The sequence below is a fragment of the Cervus canadensis genome, chromosome 14, assembly GCF_019320065.1.
Source record: "Cervus canadensis isolate Bull #8, Minnesota chromosome 14, ASM1932006v1, whole genome shotgun sequence".
In the NCBI taxonomy this organism is placed as follows: Eukaryota; Metazoa; Chordata; class Mammalia; order Artiodactyla; family Cervidae; genus Cervus; species Cervus canadensis.
The window spans coordinates 28,770,246-28,788,413 of NC_057399.1; the positions used below are offsets into that span (position 1 = coordinate 28,770,246).

At 47.8% G+C, this 18,168-nt stretch overlaps 1 protein-coding gene and 1 long non-coding RNA gene across 2 annotated transcripts; one reads left to right on the forward strand and one right to left on the reverse strand.

Annotated features, from left to right (window-relative positions):
• Positions 1-1,468: 1,468 nt before the first annotated feature.
• LOC122453129 lies at positions 1,469-2,664 on the reverse strand. Its single transcript, XR_006272954.1, has 3 exons — positions 2,527-2,664; positions 1,674-1,800; positions 1,469-1,536 (listed from the first exon to the last, which is right to left on the reverse strand). It is a non-coding gene; the product is annotated as an uncharacterized LOC122453129 (long non-coding RNA).
• On the forward strand, positions 1,970-16,670 carry DMRT3 (doublesex and mab-3 related transcription factor 3). Its single transcript, XM_043486981.1, has 2 exons — positions 1,970-2,953; positions 14,851-16,670. Exons 1-2 carry the CDS (start codon positions 2,503-2,505, stop codon positions 15,816-15,818), a joined length of 1,419 nt encoding a protein of 472 aa, XP_043342916.1. The 5' UTR covers positions 1,970-2,502; the 3' UTR covers positions 15,819-16,670.
• Positions 16,671-18,168: the final 1,498 nt, after the last annotated feature.

An 18,168-nucleotide genomic window follows, 5' to 3' on the forward strand; every position in this document is an offset into this window, starting at 1 on the left:
AAATGAGTATTTAGGTCTCAGCCCCCGATGTGCACTGGAGTGAAATGGGGCCCCGGGGACCAAATAATGCAAGACTGTTTGAGTGGCAAAGGGGTAGGGTGACTAGGTGACTGAGGGAGAGTGGGTCGCCTTGTGGAAATGTCCCCCAAACCTGGTGTTGAGCTCTGATGCTTTTCTTTAAAAAAAAAAAGTTGTTAATCTCAGGTTTCTTATACTCCTGGTTTTGCTGACAATTTATTTGAAGGAAATCTGGGAGAAATCTGGCTTTGAAAAGTTTGTGGTCTCTGCATTCCCAAGAGATTTAGAGATTTCAGTGCAGAAGTTCCCAGATTCAGTGTCATTCTGAGCCTTCTATGTGTCTCTCACTGTGAACTTCCCACTTCCAAGCCTTGGGCCATGGCGCGGGTGAGCCAGGCCTCCAGTCCTGAGAATTTCTGGAAGTTCCTCCCAGTTCTAGTGCCTTAAGGCTTGTTTTCCTCTGGAAGTTTGGGAGGAGACATTGATGACATGGTGGGGGTAAGGAGTAAGACTAAGGGGTCTGTGCCCTAAGCAGTTTTGGAGGCAAGCCTCCCAAGGTTAGCAGTCTCTTGCTGGGGGTTCCTTTCTGCACCCCACGAGGTCCACAGGTCTGAAATGGGGAGGGTGGGGGGCAGCCAAGGGCCTCAAGGGAAACATACACAATCAGGTTCGCTTTTTAACCTACTCCCCTCCCAGAATCGCCCTTTTAGGTGGAGGGTTGGCTGCTGGAACGCCTGGTGGTACTTGAATTCACAGCACACACACGGACGTTTTCAGGTTGCTTGTTTGCTTCCAGAGCAGTGCAGAGTAAAGCTGAGAGGCGCCGACCGGTTGACCGTTTCAGCCGACTGGTCTATGCTCCGGATTCGCATTGGATTCCGTGCAGACCGTCAAGAGATGAATTAAGGGTGCGCTCTCTGAAGCCTGCCAACTGACTGCTCCAGGATTGCTATCTCCCCTCTTCGCACTGAGCCGTTGTGCTACCCTGCGCCGCAGGAACCACTGGTTTTTATTTCTGTTTTCTCGCATCAGGGGAGCATCTCTGTGCGTTTGTGGAGTTATTCTGCTTTAGGCCAAACCCATACACACAAGTATCACTTTAAACAAAGTTTTATGCTGTCGTCTTGTGCAAAGGTCCTCTCCCACCCACCCGTACCCAAAGACACTGGGGTGAGGGGATGGCCCCATCCCTTATTCAGAACTAGATTGCTGAGTCCGTGGGCATTTGAATGGGGTGATGTGAGACCTCCGTTTGATCTCTCAAAGGCCCTTGGGCAGAGGGCAGATCATATGCGGTAACTTTGGGGGCGCTAGCGTGGCCCCTCCAGTTGCTGTCTGAAAGTTTAGACCCAGTGCTTAAACACAAACTCCAAAAGAGCACTTGCCGGCTTTTCAGCACAGAGACTTTATTTTTTATTCCAACGTGGAGGTGTAGAAAAGTAAACTGCGCCACAGAGGGAGGAGCCTGCAAAACGGGTCGTCGTCTTTGGACCAGCAAGTTTTCAAAAGCATTTTCTTCTGCAGCGGCAAAAGGAAAAAAAAAAATGTTGCAAAAAGAAATCAAGAAAGCCCCCATTTCGCGAACCAGTTCCGATGCCCTACCCCCAACTCCTCCAGCCTGTGGCCGCAGGGCCTGGCTCCCCCCAACTTAAAACCTCTTCTCGCGCCGGGACCCTAGTGCACCCGCAGCGCTCAGATAGGTTCCGGTTCTCCACGAGCCGTGTTTCTGTGGCCCAGTGTGGGAATGAAAGCCGCCTTGGGCCGAGTGCCGCCAAATCGGGCCTGGAGGGAGGGGGGAAGAGTTGAAGGGGAGCTGCCACCCGCCTAGCCCAGAGGCACCCTCGCTCTCCTCCGCGCCGGTCCTCCCTTCCCCGCCCCTCGGGCGCTGCCGCGTCCCGAGTGCTGCAGTCCCTCCGGTGCAGGCTGGGGAGGCGCGGGGAGCCTGGAGGAGGGGGCCGTGAGCGCCCCCGTGAGAGTGGCCCGGCGGCAGGTAGCAAGGAGAGCGAAGCAAGGGACTCGAGGGGCGCGGGCAGAAAGGAAGGAGGCGTGGAGTGGAGTGGGGTGGAGTGCCTGGAGACCCGGACCCCGAAGGTGGGGGTGGCGGGGGAGGGGGGAGGGGGAGGGAGGCGGAGGACGTGCCGGCCGCTGTGCGCGCGGGAGCCGCAGACGAGCCGCCTCAGACCTTAGCTGGAGCTCCCGCCGGCTCCCGGCACCGCCGCCGCGCCTCGGCCGGGGAGGACGTGCCGGCCAAAGGAGCGGCGGGAGGAGACTCGGCCGACTCGGGATTGGGGAAGCGCCGCCGGGAGCCGTAAAGACGGCCGCGGCCCCTCCAGCCCCTCCGAAGCGCTCGAGGCCGCCTGGACTGCGGGAGCGAGGACTGCGCCGCCCGGAGGCCGCTTTGGAGAGGGCCTCTCGGCCCCGCCGTCCCGCGGCCCCGTACCGGCTCCCGCCGCCAGCTTGCCGGCTCTGTCGGGGCCCCGGGGCATGAACGGCTACGGCTCCCCCTACCTGTACATGGGCGGCCCGGTGTCGCAGCCGCCGCGGGCGCCCCTGCAGCGCACGCCGAAGTGCGCGCGCTGCCGCAACCACGGCGTGCTGTCCTGGCTCAAGGGCCACAAGCGCTACTGCCGCTTCAAAGACTGCACCTGCGAGAAGTGCATCCTCATCATCGAGCGGCAGCGGGTCATGGCGGCGCAGGTGGCGCTGCGCAGGCAGCAGGCCAACGAGAGCCTCGAGAGCCTCATCCCCGACTCGCTGCGCGCCCTGCCGGGACCCCCGCCGCCGGGAGACGCGGCCGCCGCCCCGCAGCCGCCGCCGACCTCGCAGCCGTCTCAGCCGCCGTCGCGCCCAGCCGCCGAGTTGGCTGCGGCCGCCGCGCTGCGCTGGGCCGCCGAGCCCCCGCCCGGGGCGCTGCAGGCGCCGCTCGCCAAGCCAGGTAAGAGCCGCGGCGGGGCCGGGCCGGGCCGGGCTGGCGCCTGGGCGGAAACACTTGGAAGCAGCTCTGGAGGCTTTGGCCGGTAGGCCCGAAGGCGAGTGTGGCGGGAGTGGGCTGGGCGCGACCTTCCCCCCCAACTCCAGCCAAGCCGGTCCTTACTCCCTGGCAGAAGCGGCGTTCAGTCTGGACCCGGCGAGGTAGGAGGTAGAACCTAGGTGCCCTCGGGAGAGGCGCCTCGGGCTCGCCAAGTGCCTTCTCTAAGTTTAAGGGAACAGGTGGATAAAGAGGTCGAAACAGGACCAGATTAAAATCCACGCGGGCGCACACACCGCCAGGCTTTCCGACTGTGGGCTTGAGAGGCCTCGCATCTGGAGGTTGGGACGGGAGGACAGAGAAGGAGCCCAGGCCCACGGTTTGGCCTACTCTGGGCGACTTTCTCTTTCTCGGCACCCGGTAGCTGGAGCGAACCTGAAGCCTTACTAGTAGTCTGCTGTGGCCTCCAGCCTTTTGCAGTTTGTTGAAGGAAACCCTGTTTAGAAGCAATAGTAGAAAGGGAATAGAAAGACTCCCAAAACTTTTAGCGGGGACTCAATCTGGTGCACCCAGAGCCAGCCAATTCCTTTTGCAGAAGTTCAGGTCCTGTAACACCATTTCGCAGGCAGACCTTTGCAGTCTGTGGTTTTAAAGAAAGACAAAACCTGACCTACAGTGAGGAAGGCCATGCCTGGAGAGCCCTTTCGCCAGTTCTGGGGGGGGGGGGGCGGCCTGGGCCTCCTCCAGTCCTCCTTCTCTCCTTCTCCCCCTCCTCTGCTGTGTTCTAGAGAGCAGGGATCTGCCCTGAGTCCTGGAGCTGCATAGATCCCCCTACCCACCTTTCTATCCAGTTCTCTCCTTCAGGCCACCAAAACCTTGCACACCCCACTGGGGCCTTTCCTCCTGGAGACTTACTAGCTTGCGACTGTCCTGCCCAGCCCAAGTGCTCTTTTGGTTTTTAACCTCTTGGAATTCAGTGGACAGGTGTTTGGTGTTTCCCTTTCTCTGGGGCAGACGTGCACAGGAAAGAATCGCCATCTTCTCAGGGAGAGGTTGAGAGGTATGCTGGGACTCAGAAGTGGAAGGCTCTGGAAGGACCCAAGCCGCCCTGTGGGTGGAACTAATGGGAGAGCTTCTGCCTACCCCTAATTGCGCCCCTCCCACCCCAATGCAATACTTCTGGTTTCTGGAGAGAGGCTTTCTGGAGCGCTGGACTGCTGGGTGGAGCCGGGGACATGCCATTTTGGGGATGAGCTGGTGGGCTGCCCTGCAGGCTCAGTTCTGCTGCCCTGTTCCTCAGTTACGCTCTGCACACCCGACCTCTGAGAACATCTTATGTGAAGAGCAGAACTGGGTGTTTTAAGGACAGAAGTGGGTTCACTGAACGTGGATTTTGTGACTGTTTAATCTGAGGTAGGATATAAGCCTTTTCCTGAGTATGTCCACTCACTTCCAGGTGACTCTTTTGTCAGTGTGATCTCTTCATGTTTTATAGGTTTGCCATAGAGGAGTCAGAGGGGAGGGGAGAGAAGCTTCTTTTTGTTTTTCTCTGTTAAATTAGGGCAGGTAACTAGGTGAGTTTTGTCTCGGTTCTCAAAGTTGATCCATGCCAGTGACTTTTCTGGACCTCCCATTTCCAGTTCCTCTGTCTCCCTTTCCCCCAACACTCGGGCAGGGCAGCGTTTGTGACAGTGCAGGCAGCACCCCCATAATAGTGCATTGGGTTCTGGGTTCCCTGTCCAAGAGGGGGTTCCTTTCACACCCTGTGCTCTTCACACCTGTTCTCTGGGATAGCCAAAGTTCACCTTTTCTAAACCAAAAACAGCCCTGAGAGGTGGGGAGTGAGGGCAGGCAAAAAGGCAGAGCAGCAGCTGCAGCTGGAGAAAGATACAAGCCTGGGTTTTCTGCACTCGCTGTCTTTCACCGGGAACCAAGTGTTCGAGGAGAGCCTGAGCCTTTCAAATCGAAAACAAGTAATTGCCAAGGAAAATAGGATTTGACACAAGAAGAGGCTGGAGTGATGACTTTGGGGGACTAGACTGTCAGGGACCAGCAGCTCAGTCTCCAACTGGTCCTGCTGTGTACCTTGCAGGTATTATTTATGTAACTTTTGTTTTCTTCTTTCAATTGGTTCGATCGCATAGTTCCATTTAACACCAACAAAAAAGCCAGTCACCAGTCTGATGATGATGAGAGAGGGCAGAAAAGGACTAGATAGTTGTTTTCCATTAGGAAGGAAGGTGTACAAGTGGATCAGTTCTATGCAATGCTTTATACAGAGAAAGCCCATTTGGGATTTAAATTAGGGAAAACTGCCTGGATGGGACTACTGGTTGCTGTACGTATTGTTTTGCGGTTGTTTTTTGGATGTATTTGTATGTAACATAGCATGAGTATTGAGAAGCCTGTTAGATGTGGTCCTGGGCAAGTAGCTCACTACTTAGGGAAGTGAAGCAGTATTTGAATCATAGGCCCACATGTACAGTAAGTTCACAGACCACTGGTGGGTGGTGGTGGTTTAGTCGCTAAGTCCTGTCTGACTCTTGTGATCCCGTGGACTGTAGGCTGCCAGGCTCCTCTGTCCATGGAATTTTCCAGGCGAGAATACTGGAGTGGGTTGCCATTTCCTCCTCCAGGGGATCTTCCCGACCCAGGGGTCTGACCCATGTTTCCTGCACTGCATGCAGGTGGATTCTTTACTGCTGAGCTACCAGGGAAGTCCCCGCAGACCATTAGGATTCTATGAATATCTGCTGGTGATTTATAGAGATTTGTTTCTGTGGGATTACGGAGATTTTGTTCAAGTACGTAGCTGTGGAGACATTGGCTTTTTTTATTGGCTACACATGCAGGTGCAGAAACACACGGTATCTTTCCCCCTCTCCAGAGATCCTTAAGAAAAGCACATGCCCTGGAGAAGGGAATGTTTGTTTGGGCAACTGCTGGAGAAAAAGCACCTTGTACAGCGAGCAACATTAATACCAAAACCCAGCTTTGTAGCTGGAAGAAATTTATTTCCCAAATTATGCTTCAGATTCTTTAAAGGAACAGGAATTATATTATCTAATGGTGTATCATGTTTAACATCCTTTTAAAAATGGCAATGGTTTTAAGAAGAAATTTCATATTCTCAGATTATTACTTTTAGCAATGGATTAGAGCATTTTTTTTTTCCTTTTTGAGAGTACATTTCCCCTGCTGCTTGACTGTCATCTACGACTGGCCTGGAATTAGTAGATTTTGATGGAACATAAAATTCTAGTCTAAGCTTCTTTAAATCTCTCCTGTTGATTCGTTTCTCTCCCATTCCCTCTTAGTCCTTCTCACTCCCCTCCTCCTTCCCGTCATGAAAATATCTTGGGAAGCTTGAACATCTTTCAGCTCTTAGTGTATCTGAGTCAGCAGCTTCAACCAGCCAAGCCTGCCTCTCTGGACTGGGCTCCAGAGCTCAGGAAAGTTAAGGGTCATGACCAAGGTGGGAAGCTAAAGTTACATTCCTGTGTGTGGCTCCCTCCCCCCGCGTTCTCCTCTTCTTCCTGGAGTGTCCCGGGTCTCCTTGGGCTGAGAGAGGACAGGTCTGTGGCTATTGACTTATGCTAGGTTTACCTCTGCCATCAAAAGAAATGTGTGAACAAGTTTTAAAATTTCTTGAAGGTAAAGAAATCGAAAGCATCACATTTGATTAGGAGTAAGAGAGCAGGGTTAAGAAAGTAGGATCTTCTTTCCTGTTTATATCTCCAGAAAAGAAGTGGAACAAGAGACCTGTAGGGAGGGAAGTTGGGAGATTTCAGAAAACTGCCTTTATTTTATCTTACCTCCTGGCCGGCACTTTCTCACATCTTGGAGCTTACTCTGGGTTTTTCAGTCCCAGCTTGATTAGGTCCTGTCTTGTCAGCTTCCTAATTTTAAATTTTACTTTTAATTAAAAAAAAAAAAAAGACACACACACACAAACACACCTGCACGGATCCTGAGTGTGGGCAGAGGCCAGGGTGGGAAATGCTCAGTGACCAGGGACTGGAAGCACAGGAGAAGTGGTGGGAGACCTCACAGTCTTTCATGAAGGGTACCTAGGAACTTAAACCAGGGTCTGGTTACTTCATATGTTTTGATTTGGGGCGAGGGGTTTTGTTTTAAGTCATAAAAACCAACCAAACGAAAAGGAAGACGCGAGGCTGATTGGTCTCTTCCGAGCCTGACCTGTGGCCGGCTCCGGGGCAGCTGCTCCGGGGCAGCTCCGGTCTCTCCCGGCCAGGGGCCGCCTTGGCTCCCCGGCCCGTGCGCTGAGCTCGGCACGTGCGGGGGACTGGTGGGGGACCCCGGGGCTGGAGCTGGGACAGACGGGAGCCCCATAGCGGCCGTGGCAGCCGCGTGCCTGTGGCTGCCCTGGACCTTTCCCCCTCGGACCTTGTCCCTGTCCCGGGCACCGCAGCCGAGGCTGCCTCCTTCCCCAGCTCCTTCTGCGGGAGCGGTGGGCGCTCAGCCCCGCCGGCCCGCCTGGCCCTCCCGGTTCAGCTTCGCCTCGCCTCTCTGCTCTCCCGCTCCCCGCTCCCTCCCTGCCGCCTCCCTGCTTCGGTAGAGTGCCAGATTTAGCAAAAAACCTGCAAATAAACACACACAAAAATAGGACGTCAAATACTGCACAGGGCAAACTTCTACTAAAACATTCTTTGTTTTTCCTAAGTGCAGATTCCACTGGGCATCCTGCGGACGATTTTATCTGGCAGCTCCAGCCTGGGAGGCGGACCAAGCCCCATTGCCCTCCGGTGGGCCCTCGGGGTGGGCGTAGCTCTGGCTAGTCTCCCGGGCCCCTTTCTCCCCGGGGATCCCAAACTGCCCCCCAGAGGCTCAGAGAGGCACTGGTGTCCATCTTGTGGGTCAGAGCACTGGGAGGAGGGACCCCGGGGGCATTTTCCACATCTGAGAACCAGAGTTTCCCTGCCTTCCAGGACAGAACCTCTCCCCCCACACAGCACACCCCTCTGGGTTATAAATCTGGCGGATAGTCCTGTTCTCGACTTACACAACCAACTTTTCTTTTCCCTGATGGATGAACTCCCAAGTTTAAAAGATTACAGTAATCACAGGAGGACAGTGTAAATCGAATCTGATAGCAATAGCTTTCGGGGAAGGTCAGGCTCAAGTGAAATGTTACCAAGCAACAGGCATTTTGTTTGCAAAATACAATCAAAGAGCATTGATGAGAAATTCTTCACTGCAGCCAGTCAGCACTTTCAGCTAACAGCTTTACAGAGGGAAAGGGAGTAAGTCTTCATAAATCAACGTGCCTGGAGGACTCCAAGCCCCTTCTGGGAAATGTTGCACAGAATCCAGTGAAAACCTACTTGCCTGCCTGCCTCCCCTTTCTCTCCCTTTTCTCCTTCCATTGGCTTTTGAACCTGTTGCAGCCCCTCATCCGTTAGTCACTCAGGTCCTGGACCGTGTCTCGTGGCATATGGCTCTGATGGCAGGTTGGGCCTTGCATTGGGGTTTGCATGGCCTCTCCTGGAAGGGGTTGAGGCCCAAGTAGTGGAACGCTGGCCCTTGCAGGCCCATCACCTTGGGATCATGTCACATAGCGTCCAAGAGTCCCATGTGGCTTTAGGGAGTCACCCTCTTGTTTTGAGCCCTGCAAACCACTGTCCTCTGAAGAAACTGAGGGGAAACTAAACCATAACTAGGCAGGCTTTATTTTTAATTTTTTATATCTTATTATACAGTTAAACAACTGTAAGAAAATCAGCACAATCAACTGCTGAATAACAATATTATGGAAAACTTAACATTCAAATCATTGGTTTTCTAACACATCTCGAATCTCTTGATGCCAGCGACTAGGCAGACCCAAATTTTACAAAGCTGAGATCAGTGTTCTGCCCCACCACCTGTAATTATTACTTGTTTTCGTTCAGTGTATGTTCCACTCGTAGCCATTATATGACTGTTTACAGCAACATTCCCTCCCATGAATACAGCAGTCTGCCCAACTGCTGGCCTTTGGGTTACCTGCTGTGTTTCAATGTAAATACGACTCATTGCATAGGTAACTTGGAAATTTTGCAAGATGTTCATTAGTAAACAGTAAGCCTCTCAGTGGTCACAAGGTAAATGCTTTGATCATCTCTGTATAGTCACCTTGCACAGTGCAAGGACACATGGTAAAAGATTTAAAACTTGTTAAATAGACAACTGAATGAGTAGCTAGCTGCATTTTTATAAGTACCAAACATACTTGTATATTTATATATAATTTCCCTCATGCTTCTTGAAAAATATTCCTTTCAGACTCAAGAAAGAGGGGTCAGAACTAAGTTTTTGCAGCGTTTACAAAGTCCACAGTTGCAAACCATCCTTCCTTACGTCCAGCCCTTTCTAAATCAATGTCTGCCAGAGTATTGGTCCCCAGGAATCATCTTTATTTCTTCTATGTTACTAAGTCAGTGTTGTCAATGATTTTAAAAAGCATGACTGTTTACTTTTCATAGGTTTTCCCCCCACCTCAGGAAAAAGAGGAAAGATTTTACACTGACATTCATCCCCTGCTGTATGCTAGGCTTTTTATCCATTGGGTTTTTTATGGTGAAGCACTTCTAGTGCAAGGTAACAGAAAATGTAAAAAGCGTGTCTCCTGTTTGACTTCTGATTGGGCAGTGGTCTTTTTTGAAAACACCATCCAGCCAGGACTTCTTCCCTGCCATTGTTGTGAGATTTGTGTGCTTTGAAAACAACCCATCAGTAAACAGTTATGTAGAGGTGTGTTCCTCAAAGCTCAAGTGAACAGATGAGGATGTCACAATCCCATGTTTCAAAATGCGTGACATGATTTCAAACAGAAAAAAATTAAATCCAGTGACTTTTGCACTGGCAAGCAACACTCCCTATGCCAGTGCGTTTTTGTTTTTAATTCTGGATGGATGCTGTATTTTGTTTTTGTAGATATCATTGGATACAATGGGTTAAAACCCCCGACATCTCAGTGAGGAGGGTTTTTCATTTTTCTGTGTCTTGAGCACAGTGTCTGTTTCGTATGTGTGGTAGACTTTCTCAAAATCTCTGAAATAAATACATGGGTTTTTTTTTAAGCTGCATTTTCATATGAAAAAAAAATCCACTAAAGAAAGTTAAAATTTGCAAACTGTAATTTTAGATTGGAAGTCATTTTTGTGTGAGTGTTCATTTTCTGTCCTTAAAGTCTTGTAGCTTCTTTTGGCACAGACATATTTTTGAAGTTGGTTGAAGTTGGTAGCACTGTTTTCCAGAGAAAAAATCTCCTTCTTAATTGAGTATCTACTTTCAAAAAACATCTTCACCCTTGTGAAGAGTTTATTTCAGGGATAGCTGTGAGTGTTTCTGCATCATGAAAAATATGAAATTGAAGTGTGAACTTCTAGAAGATTTTTAAATGTCTAGATGTTTAGCTTTAGAAATAGCAAATTGTATCACTTTCAATAACCAGTTTGCAAGAGCAGATGAGTGATTTCTTTCTACTAGTCTAGCAGTTTTTGGCGCCTGTATATTAGGAGTAAAAATATTATCAATTGAAATATATTATTACTCTTTAATGTTCTAGGAATTAGGGTGTCAGTTTCAAGAAGAAAGAGGTTAAAACATTTGGAGAGTATTTCATTTTTCATTTTGCTACTTGGCAGTTTCACATTTCTATATCTCGAAAAGTCTTTGTATTTTAAACCAACAGGAGCATTTTATAAAGTTCATTTGGAAAAAAAAAATCTAGAGATATAAAGAAACACCTGTTATTAAATTACACTTTATCACTGGGCCCAAGATCCACCCTCTATAATTACTTGTGAAAGTCTGTATTTATGACAGAATAATTTACAATACTTGTAGTTTAGGTATAACAATACTACCAACACTTGATACCATGAATTTGCAGGGATCGTATATTCTGCCCTGGAGGCATTGTTGCTGGGTAAGGAGTTATTCTTGGTATAAGGTGAGAGCCTAGTCTTCCCTTGCCCAGTTTTGAAACCCAAGTATCCCTGGATGTTGACTGGGATTGTTTACCCAGCGCCTCTTAGCAGGACTTTACATGGTGCTCAGGTGTGTGGAGGGCATAGGTGTGTTCCACTCACTGCTTCCTTCAACAGCTTCTATCTTCCCACTGGATATGGTGTAAACTGGGCTGAACTTGGTTGGTTGGAATGTTCTGAATTTGTACATTTGATTCCTGTGACATCATGTTAGATTTTCTCACTTTTTGGCCATAGCCTGCACACCCCTTAGAGAGGCAGATCAGCCCAGAAATCTGCAGAGAGAGAGTGTGGACAAATCAGTACAATCCAACATCACTCTCTGAGAAGTGACCACAAGCGCTTGCTGCACTGGGGATGTCACAGTGGCAGGTACAAAAGGTGGCACAAGAAAATGCAGAAGAGACTTTATGCCGCCCAGTGGTTCATGACTGGTGGACAAGCTGCCGACCAGAGATGATTCTACTGTGGCCTGTTCTGCAGATCAGGAAAATAGGTTCAAAAATAAAATTTTGTATTGTCTGGTTTATAATCCTGCCATCCAATATCCAGTTGTTTGGAACAGTGCATCCTTTACCCTCTTGAAAAAAATACTACATTTTCTTAATGGTAGATATGGCAGATTAGCCAGAACATTATTCCTTAGTTCTCCTTTGGGTAAACTTGCCCTTTGAGTCACTTCTTCTGTAGTCTGAAGCATTCTGTGGAAGAATGAACTTGGTGATAGACCGAGAGACATTTTTCCCAAACGTCTTCAGTGTCTGCAACTGATCCAGGGTGGGGGAAAAATTACCTTTTAAAATGGGAAGTTAGGTTCACACACTGCTTTTGAAAGTATGCTTTTGAAAATATTGAAATATCAAAATTAGAGCTTTTTAAAAAAATTTGTTGTTACCTTTTCTTTTCTAGAAGAGCCAGCTGTTTCTTGCTTTAAAACAATCTCACCATCCCTTATATTGCTGTAACGCTGTGTATCATATTTCTTTGACTTTTTCATTATAGTAAAGTACAGATAACATAAATTTTATTATTTTAACCCAATTTAGGGATGCAATATAGTGACATTAAACACATTCATAATGTTGTGCAGCCCTCACCACTTTACATTTTTAGAACTTTTTATCATCCCTAACTGAAACTCAATACCATTTAGACAATATATCTCTGTTACTCCCTCCCCCAGTCCCTGACAACAGTGTTTTCCTTTCTGTCCCTGCGAGTTTGCCTGTTCTAGGTATGTTATATAAATGGTATCATAGAATGGTTTTCCTTTTGTGTCTGCCTTATTTTACTTAGCATATATTCGTGATTCATCCACATTGTAGCATATGTGAGAATTTCATCCCTTTTTGACGCTGAATAATATTTGATTGTATCTATAGACCACGTTTTGTTTATCTGTTCATCCATCACTGATGGATGCTGGGTTTCTCCCAACCTTTGTCTCTTGTGGATAAAGCTGCTGTGAACATTTGTGTTCCGTGTGTGCATATTTGCCACTTAGCAATTTTTCCCTGGATGTGTTTGCTTTCTCCCCACACATGCATTTCATCTTCCCAACTTGGTAATAAATTCCACAAGTTAGGGGCCAGTCTTACATCTGCTGATGTTTTCTGCCCTCGGTATCTTGCAGGGTACAGTGATAAAAGTACTTGATGCTGATAATAATAGATAATGAAAGTTAAATAAGAAAATTGTTTAGAGAAGCACAGTGTTTAAAGCCTTACTTTATGTCCATATTTCCCCCGGGAGAGTATTTGACTTGTTTTCCTAAGCTCCAGTGAGCAGAGGCCAAGATCCAATTGTGCATTGAGTTCAGTGCTGAGTTAACATACTGTTACTGTCTGCTCATTGTCAAGTGTTTAATGATAGAGTAACACCAAGAGGTAGGTATAGGGTCATGGGTCAGGAAATTTTAGACAGGTCTACCTGCTTACAATATGAACCTGTGGAAGCTTTTCTGTTGCTGTTTTTCTCCTTGGGATCAAAGACAACTACCACATTAACCCAGGAGATGAAAACTGGGTCACCAATCCTAGGATTCTGCTGAAGAGAATATGTCATATTTCTCTTGCAAAAAGTTCTCTTGTACATATCCCGGAATTGTTACAGAAAGCAAAAATGGCTTCATTCCTGTTGACTGAAGATGGTCCCCACACTGACACCTGATATTTTGTATTGGAAAAAGAAGCAGTTTAAATGCAAATTTGGGATAGGTATGAATTTGTATCAGATTTACAGTTGAAAGTTTCACCGATATAGTTTAAGGATATTTTTTTTGAAGTATTTATTTATGCTTAGGACATATTTATTGGTTTGTAAAGAATCAAAGTTTTGTCTTTCAAGTATAATTAAGGTACATCCCATATTAGAAAAAAGCTCACAAAAGGGTCTTTGTTTAAGGCTTTTAAAATAAACAACAACAAATAGAAGGAGATGGATTTTAGATGCTGCTTTGATGAAATTTCACCAGCTGGCTCTCTACACATCATCAGGTGTGCCCAGAGAGGAGGCGACAATTAGGCTATTCAGGCAGGGGCAGTGGAAAACACAGGCCAACCGGTTGTTTACAACCTGACAATTGGGTCATTAATAATTTCCATCTTCAGATCAGTTACATTGGCTGTGAGTAGACACAGCCAGTATGTGTTTTAAGAAAGATAAAAAATCCACTTGTATATAACTTAATAAAGAATATGCTTCTTTATTCTAAAGGTCTCTTAGAACTTACTTCTGCAACCAAACCAGTCTTTCTTACTTCTTCCTTCCTTTCTGCCTCTTTAGCACAGTCATATAGCCCTCGTCAGGGGGTGAGTTATGTCTTAGACCAAAATGTTAGATTTACAACTGGTTTACTGGTTTACTTCACAGCAAAGCTCTGCTTTATTTGGGAAGCTTTGTTTCTCTGTCTCTTTTTTTTTTAAAAACATAGTTCAGGAAGATGTCTTGAAGTCCATCCTATACGCTTCTCACACCCCAGGTCCTGGAGTTACGGACACACTGTTTCATTGGTGGGTCTTCTTGCACCCCAGGTCCTGGAGTTGTGGACGCACTGTTTCGTTGGTAGGTCTTCCTCCCCGGCAGTTTCATAAGCCTTCTCCAAGCATCTGTTTCTCCCTCTCTGCATCCTGTCCCACACCCAGGTTTCACAGCTGGTGTTGCTTCCCCTCTGGTGCGGGTTATAGGCACCAAGTCTTCTGGGATCTCGAGTGGCCTTTTAGGAAAGGTTTCCATGTATGGAGGCTTCTTTCACTCTGGTAATCATATTGCCTTGTTATTCTACTATCCTGATGAAACATACTGATGACTTATAACATATAACACATGTATATATGTGTGTGTGTGTTCACATATAACACAGAATCTGCCTAGGGAAAATGGTTTTAAAATATTAAAATTTCCCTTGGGTGTATGGGTCATGCACCAGCTATTGCAGCTGTTGATGTCCTTTGGTGGCGCTAGCCCCCTCATTTGGAGAAGAGGAGCTAGAAAACAAGCCTAAGTTCATTTTTCTGTTCGTCCCTGGATTGTGTTTATCCCCAGTCTGATCTGCATTTAGACTGTTACTGCTAGATAGCCACATCGTTTTTGGTTGTGGTTCTTTCCTCACTGTTTTGTGTTGAAGGCAAGCTTTCCTGCACAGCCCATTCTGAGAAATCACTCTGGTGTCTAGATCCTTACTTACAAAGGGTTTGTTCTTTTTTTGCCATTTGCTAATGACATAGTTTGGATAATTTTCCGGCTTGCAGTATGTTATAACCCACAGAGAAGCAGTTCCCCTTGCAAAAAGGGCAGGTAGGGCCTTCTCCTGAGCACATGTGTTCTTTGCACACCAGGAGAGGATTCAACCAGCTGTTCTCTGCTTTTCAGATTTGACAGAAGAACGACTTGGGGACGGCAGCACCGCTGACAATGCTGAGACTTTCAGCGACAAAGACACGGACCAGAGGAGCTCCCCAGATGTGGCCAAAAGTAAGGGGTGCTTCACACCTGAGAGCCCCGAGATCGTGTCAGTGGACGAAGTGGGGTTCACGGTCCAGAAGAACGGGGCCAGCTCAGAGAGCCGGCCCGACAGCCCCAAGTACCCTGGGGAGCAGAGCCACCTCCTGATCGAGGGCCCCTCGGGGACCGTGTCTCTGCCCTTCAGCTTGAAAGCCAACAGACCGCCCCTAGAAGTGTTGAAAAAGATATTCCCCCACCAGAAGCCCGCGGTGCTGGAGTTGATCCTCAAGGGCTGTGGGGGTGACCTGGTGAGCGCTGTGGAGGTCCTGCTCTCCAGCCGCTCGTCCTCCTCGGCCGCCGAGCGGACTTCTGCCGGGGAGCCCGAGGGCCTGGTGCTGCCCTCCAACGGGCACCTCTTCGAGCACACCTTGAGCTCCTACCCCCTCTCCTCGTCCAAGTGGTCCGTGGGGTCGGCCTTCAGAGTCCCCGACACGCTGAGGTTTTCTGCCGACTCCACCAACGTGGTCCCCAACCCCCTGGCCGTGCCCCTGCAGCACCCGTTTCCCCAGCCGCCCCGGTACCCTCTGATGCTGAGGAATACTCTGGCCAGAAACCAGTCGAGCCCCTTTTTGCCCAACGACGTGACGCTGTGGAACACCATGACGCTGCAGCAGCAGTACCAGCTGCGTTCCCAGTACGTCAGCCCCTTCCCCACCAGCTCCGCCAGCGTCTTCAGGAGCTCGCCCGTCCTCCCCGCCCGCGCCCCCGAAGACCCTCGGATCGCTCTCCCCGATGACGGGTGTCCCATGGTGTCAAAGCAGCCCATCTACACCGAGGACGACTATGACGAGAGGTCGGACTCCTCGGACTCCCGGGTACTCAACACGTCATCTTAAGGCGCCGCCCGGTGGGGTGACCAGGTGGCGTCCTCTGTGCGTTTGAACCCTGCGCCCCTCCCCTGCGGAGAGGCCACGACCTGTGCACACCTTCTCCTGCCGTGTGACAAAGTGACCCTGCTTGAGTCTAGACCTTAGCGATAAAACACATAACTTATTTAATTTCTTGCACTTCACTGGAAAATGCCAAATAGCTTTGCTCTGTGGCTTTAGTGCTGAATGTTGGTTGTCAAAGAGAGTCTGATGCTAAGAATGGTCTGGGGAAAGCCTTGGGCCCATGGAAGATGTCTTTGGGGACATAAAGCCGAAGGTCGGCCCCACCCCTAGACTCAACCTGGAATCATCAGTAACATAGTGTACTTGAAAGCAATTCTGTAAAAGAGGATTCCTCAGTATAATGAAACCTAAAGACGTGGTTTGGTTGCAAACGGACTATAAATGGGGGCCTCATATTCCTATGCTAACAATCCTTCTTGCATTTTCAAGAGAGACTGCACTTAATAGAGTGAACTGCTCACATGCTTATTTAAGCTTGGACAGTTTTCAGAGACAGACTCCATTAAGAATTATTCTTTTCACATGGCTGAATCAAAACATGTGTAATGTCAATGTAAACCTAATCACAGCTGTGAACTGCATGAAATATATTGTGAAATGAACACAAGATTAAGCTTTGTCAGGTTAATGTAGCATGCTAAGGACTCTAGAAAAAAATAAACTAAGGAGATGATCTTGGTTTATGTCATTTCTGCCGATGAAAAGAGGATCTCTAAAAATAGAAACTTGATAAAAAAGCTACTTACTAGTGCATGGATCAAGGTTTCAGTTAAACGTGACGCTGCTTGAGAAATATGAATGGCAAAGCTTTGAGGCCGCATTCAGAAAGACAGAATTGATTGTTCAAGAAGAGAGTTAATTCAATTCCTCCATCCATTTGTTTCTTCAACAGATACTTACTGAGTGCCTTCTCTGTGTAAGAGGATGCTCTTTGTATGCTATTGTCCAAGTTATCTGCCCAGGAGTCCAAGCTAGCAGGGATTATATAATGGAGAATCTCATTAAAAACAAAGTAAAAACGAAACAATCTACAGTGTGGAAAGTAAGCAAAGTGCTTAGCATGGTACCTGACGTAGAGAAAGTACTCAGTAAAGGAGAGTAGTTACTCCTCTTAGGTTCAGGCTATACTCCTATTTGCAGCCAGGACTGTGGAAGTGAATTCCCTCATTCTCACCAGAGAAGATGCCATTCCGGTTTGGCAGATAACCACAACAAAACATTGGAAACCAGGACTTACCCCCTTCATTTAAAAAGCATTTGGGTGGTGCTGTACCTGGTCAGATACTTTTATAAGTGAGTTTTTAAACAGTCATACACAGTGGTGCCCACACCAGCCACTTTCTTACTGTTTCCTTTCTTCAGAGTGCTGGAGAAGAAAGGTGACTGCCCAGGGTAGACAAGAAACTTGTGAATGTGGAAGGGAAAGAAAATAAGAAAATAAATGAAAGCCTCTACCTGACAAGGGTGCAGAGAGAGAGAGCTCCCCGCACAAGAATAAGTCTTGAAGGGATCTTCAGTCTGGGAGGGAGAAGGGCAAATCCTCTCGGCCTGAGGTGCTTCCTCAATGAGGAACAGGAGCCAAGGTTACCTGCCCACCATCCTTACATGGGTCTCAGGAGAAAAAAAGATACTTAAAACAAAATCTCGTTTTTATTTCTATTGGGCACCTTGGGAATGAGAAATCATTGAGAAAAACTCTTTATATTAGTTGGACTAATATGTATTTAATTGACATGATTTCATACCAGGGTGTTTCGAAGTAAGTGTGATTTGTTGTTAAGGTTATATTTATTTTTTTATTTGGAGGATTATTGGCTTATGATATTGTGTTAGTTTAGGCTGTACACAACACCAGTCAGTTTGTGTGTGTGTGTGTGTATCCCCTTCCTCCTGAGCCTCCCTCCCCCCCTTCCCACTCTACCCCTCTAGGTTAAGGTTATATTTAAATATTACTATTTACATAAATGAAGAAAGGGCTAGAGAGGAGAATAATGTAACCCCTGATTCTAAAAACATGTGTCCAGGAATTTTATATGGTAGTGATGGGCTAATGTCAGAGCCTACCTAATGCAATTGGATTTCCAGAGGTATCTTCATCTCAAAAGTTTATCTACATTTATCTAACAAGTAAGAGTGATCACAGATCCCATATGAGGTGATAGAATTATAAAACCTGTCACATTTTCAGGTTGAATGACCTGGGTTGAGGAAAACTTGGCTTAAGATACCATATCCTGACAGTTTGATTTTGCCCACAGATTATCAGAGTCCTTGCCTTCTTTTTCCAATGGCC

Coding starts and splice junctions, on each gene's coding strand:
- DMRT3 (XM_043486981.1), top strand. CDS start 2,503: ATGAACGGCTACGGCTCCCCCTACCTGTACATGGGCGGCCCGGTGTCG. Junction 2,954..14,850: donor GGCGCCGCTCGCCAAGCCAG/GTAAGAGCCGCG, acceptor TCTGCTTTTCAG/ATTTGACAGAAGAACGACTT.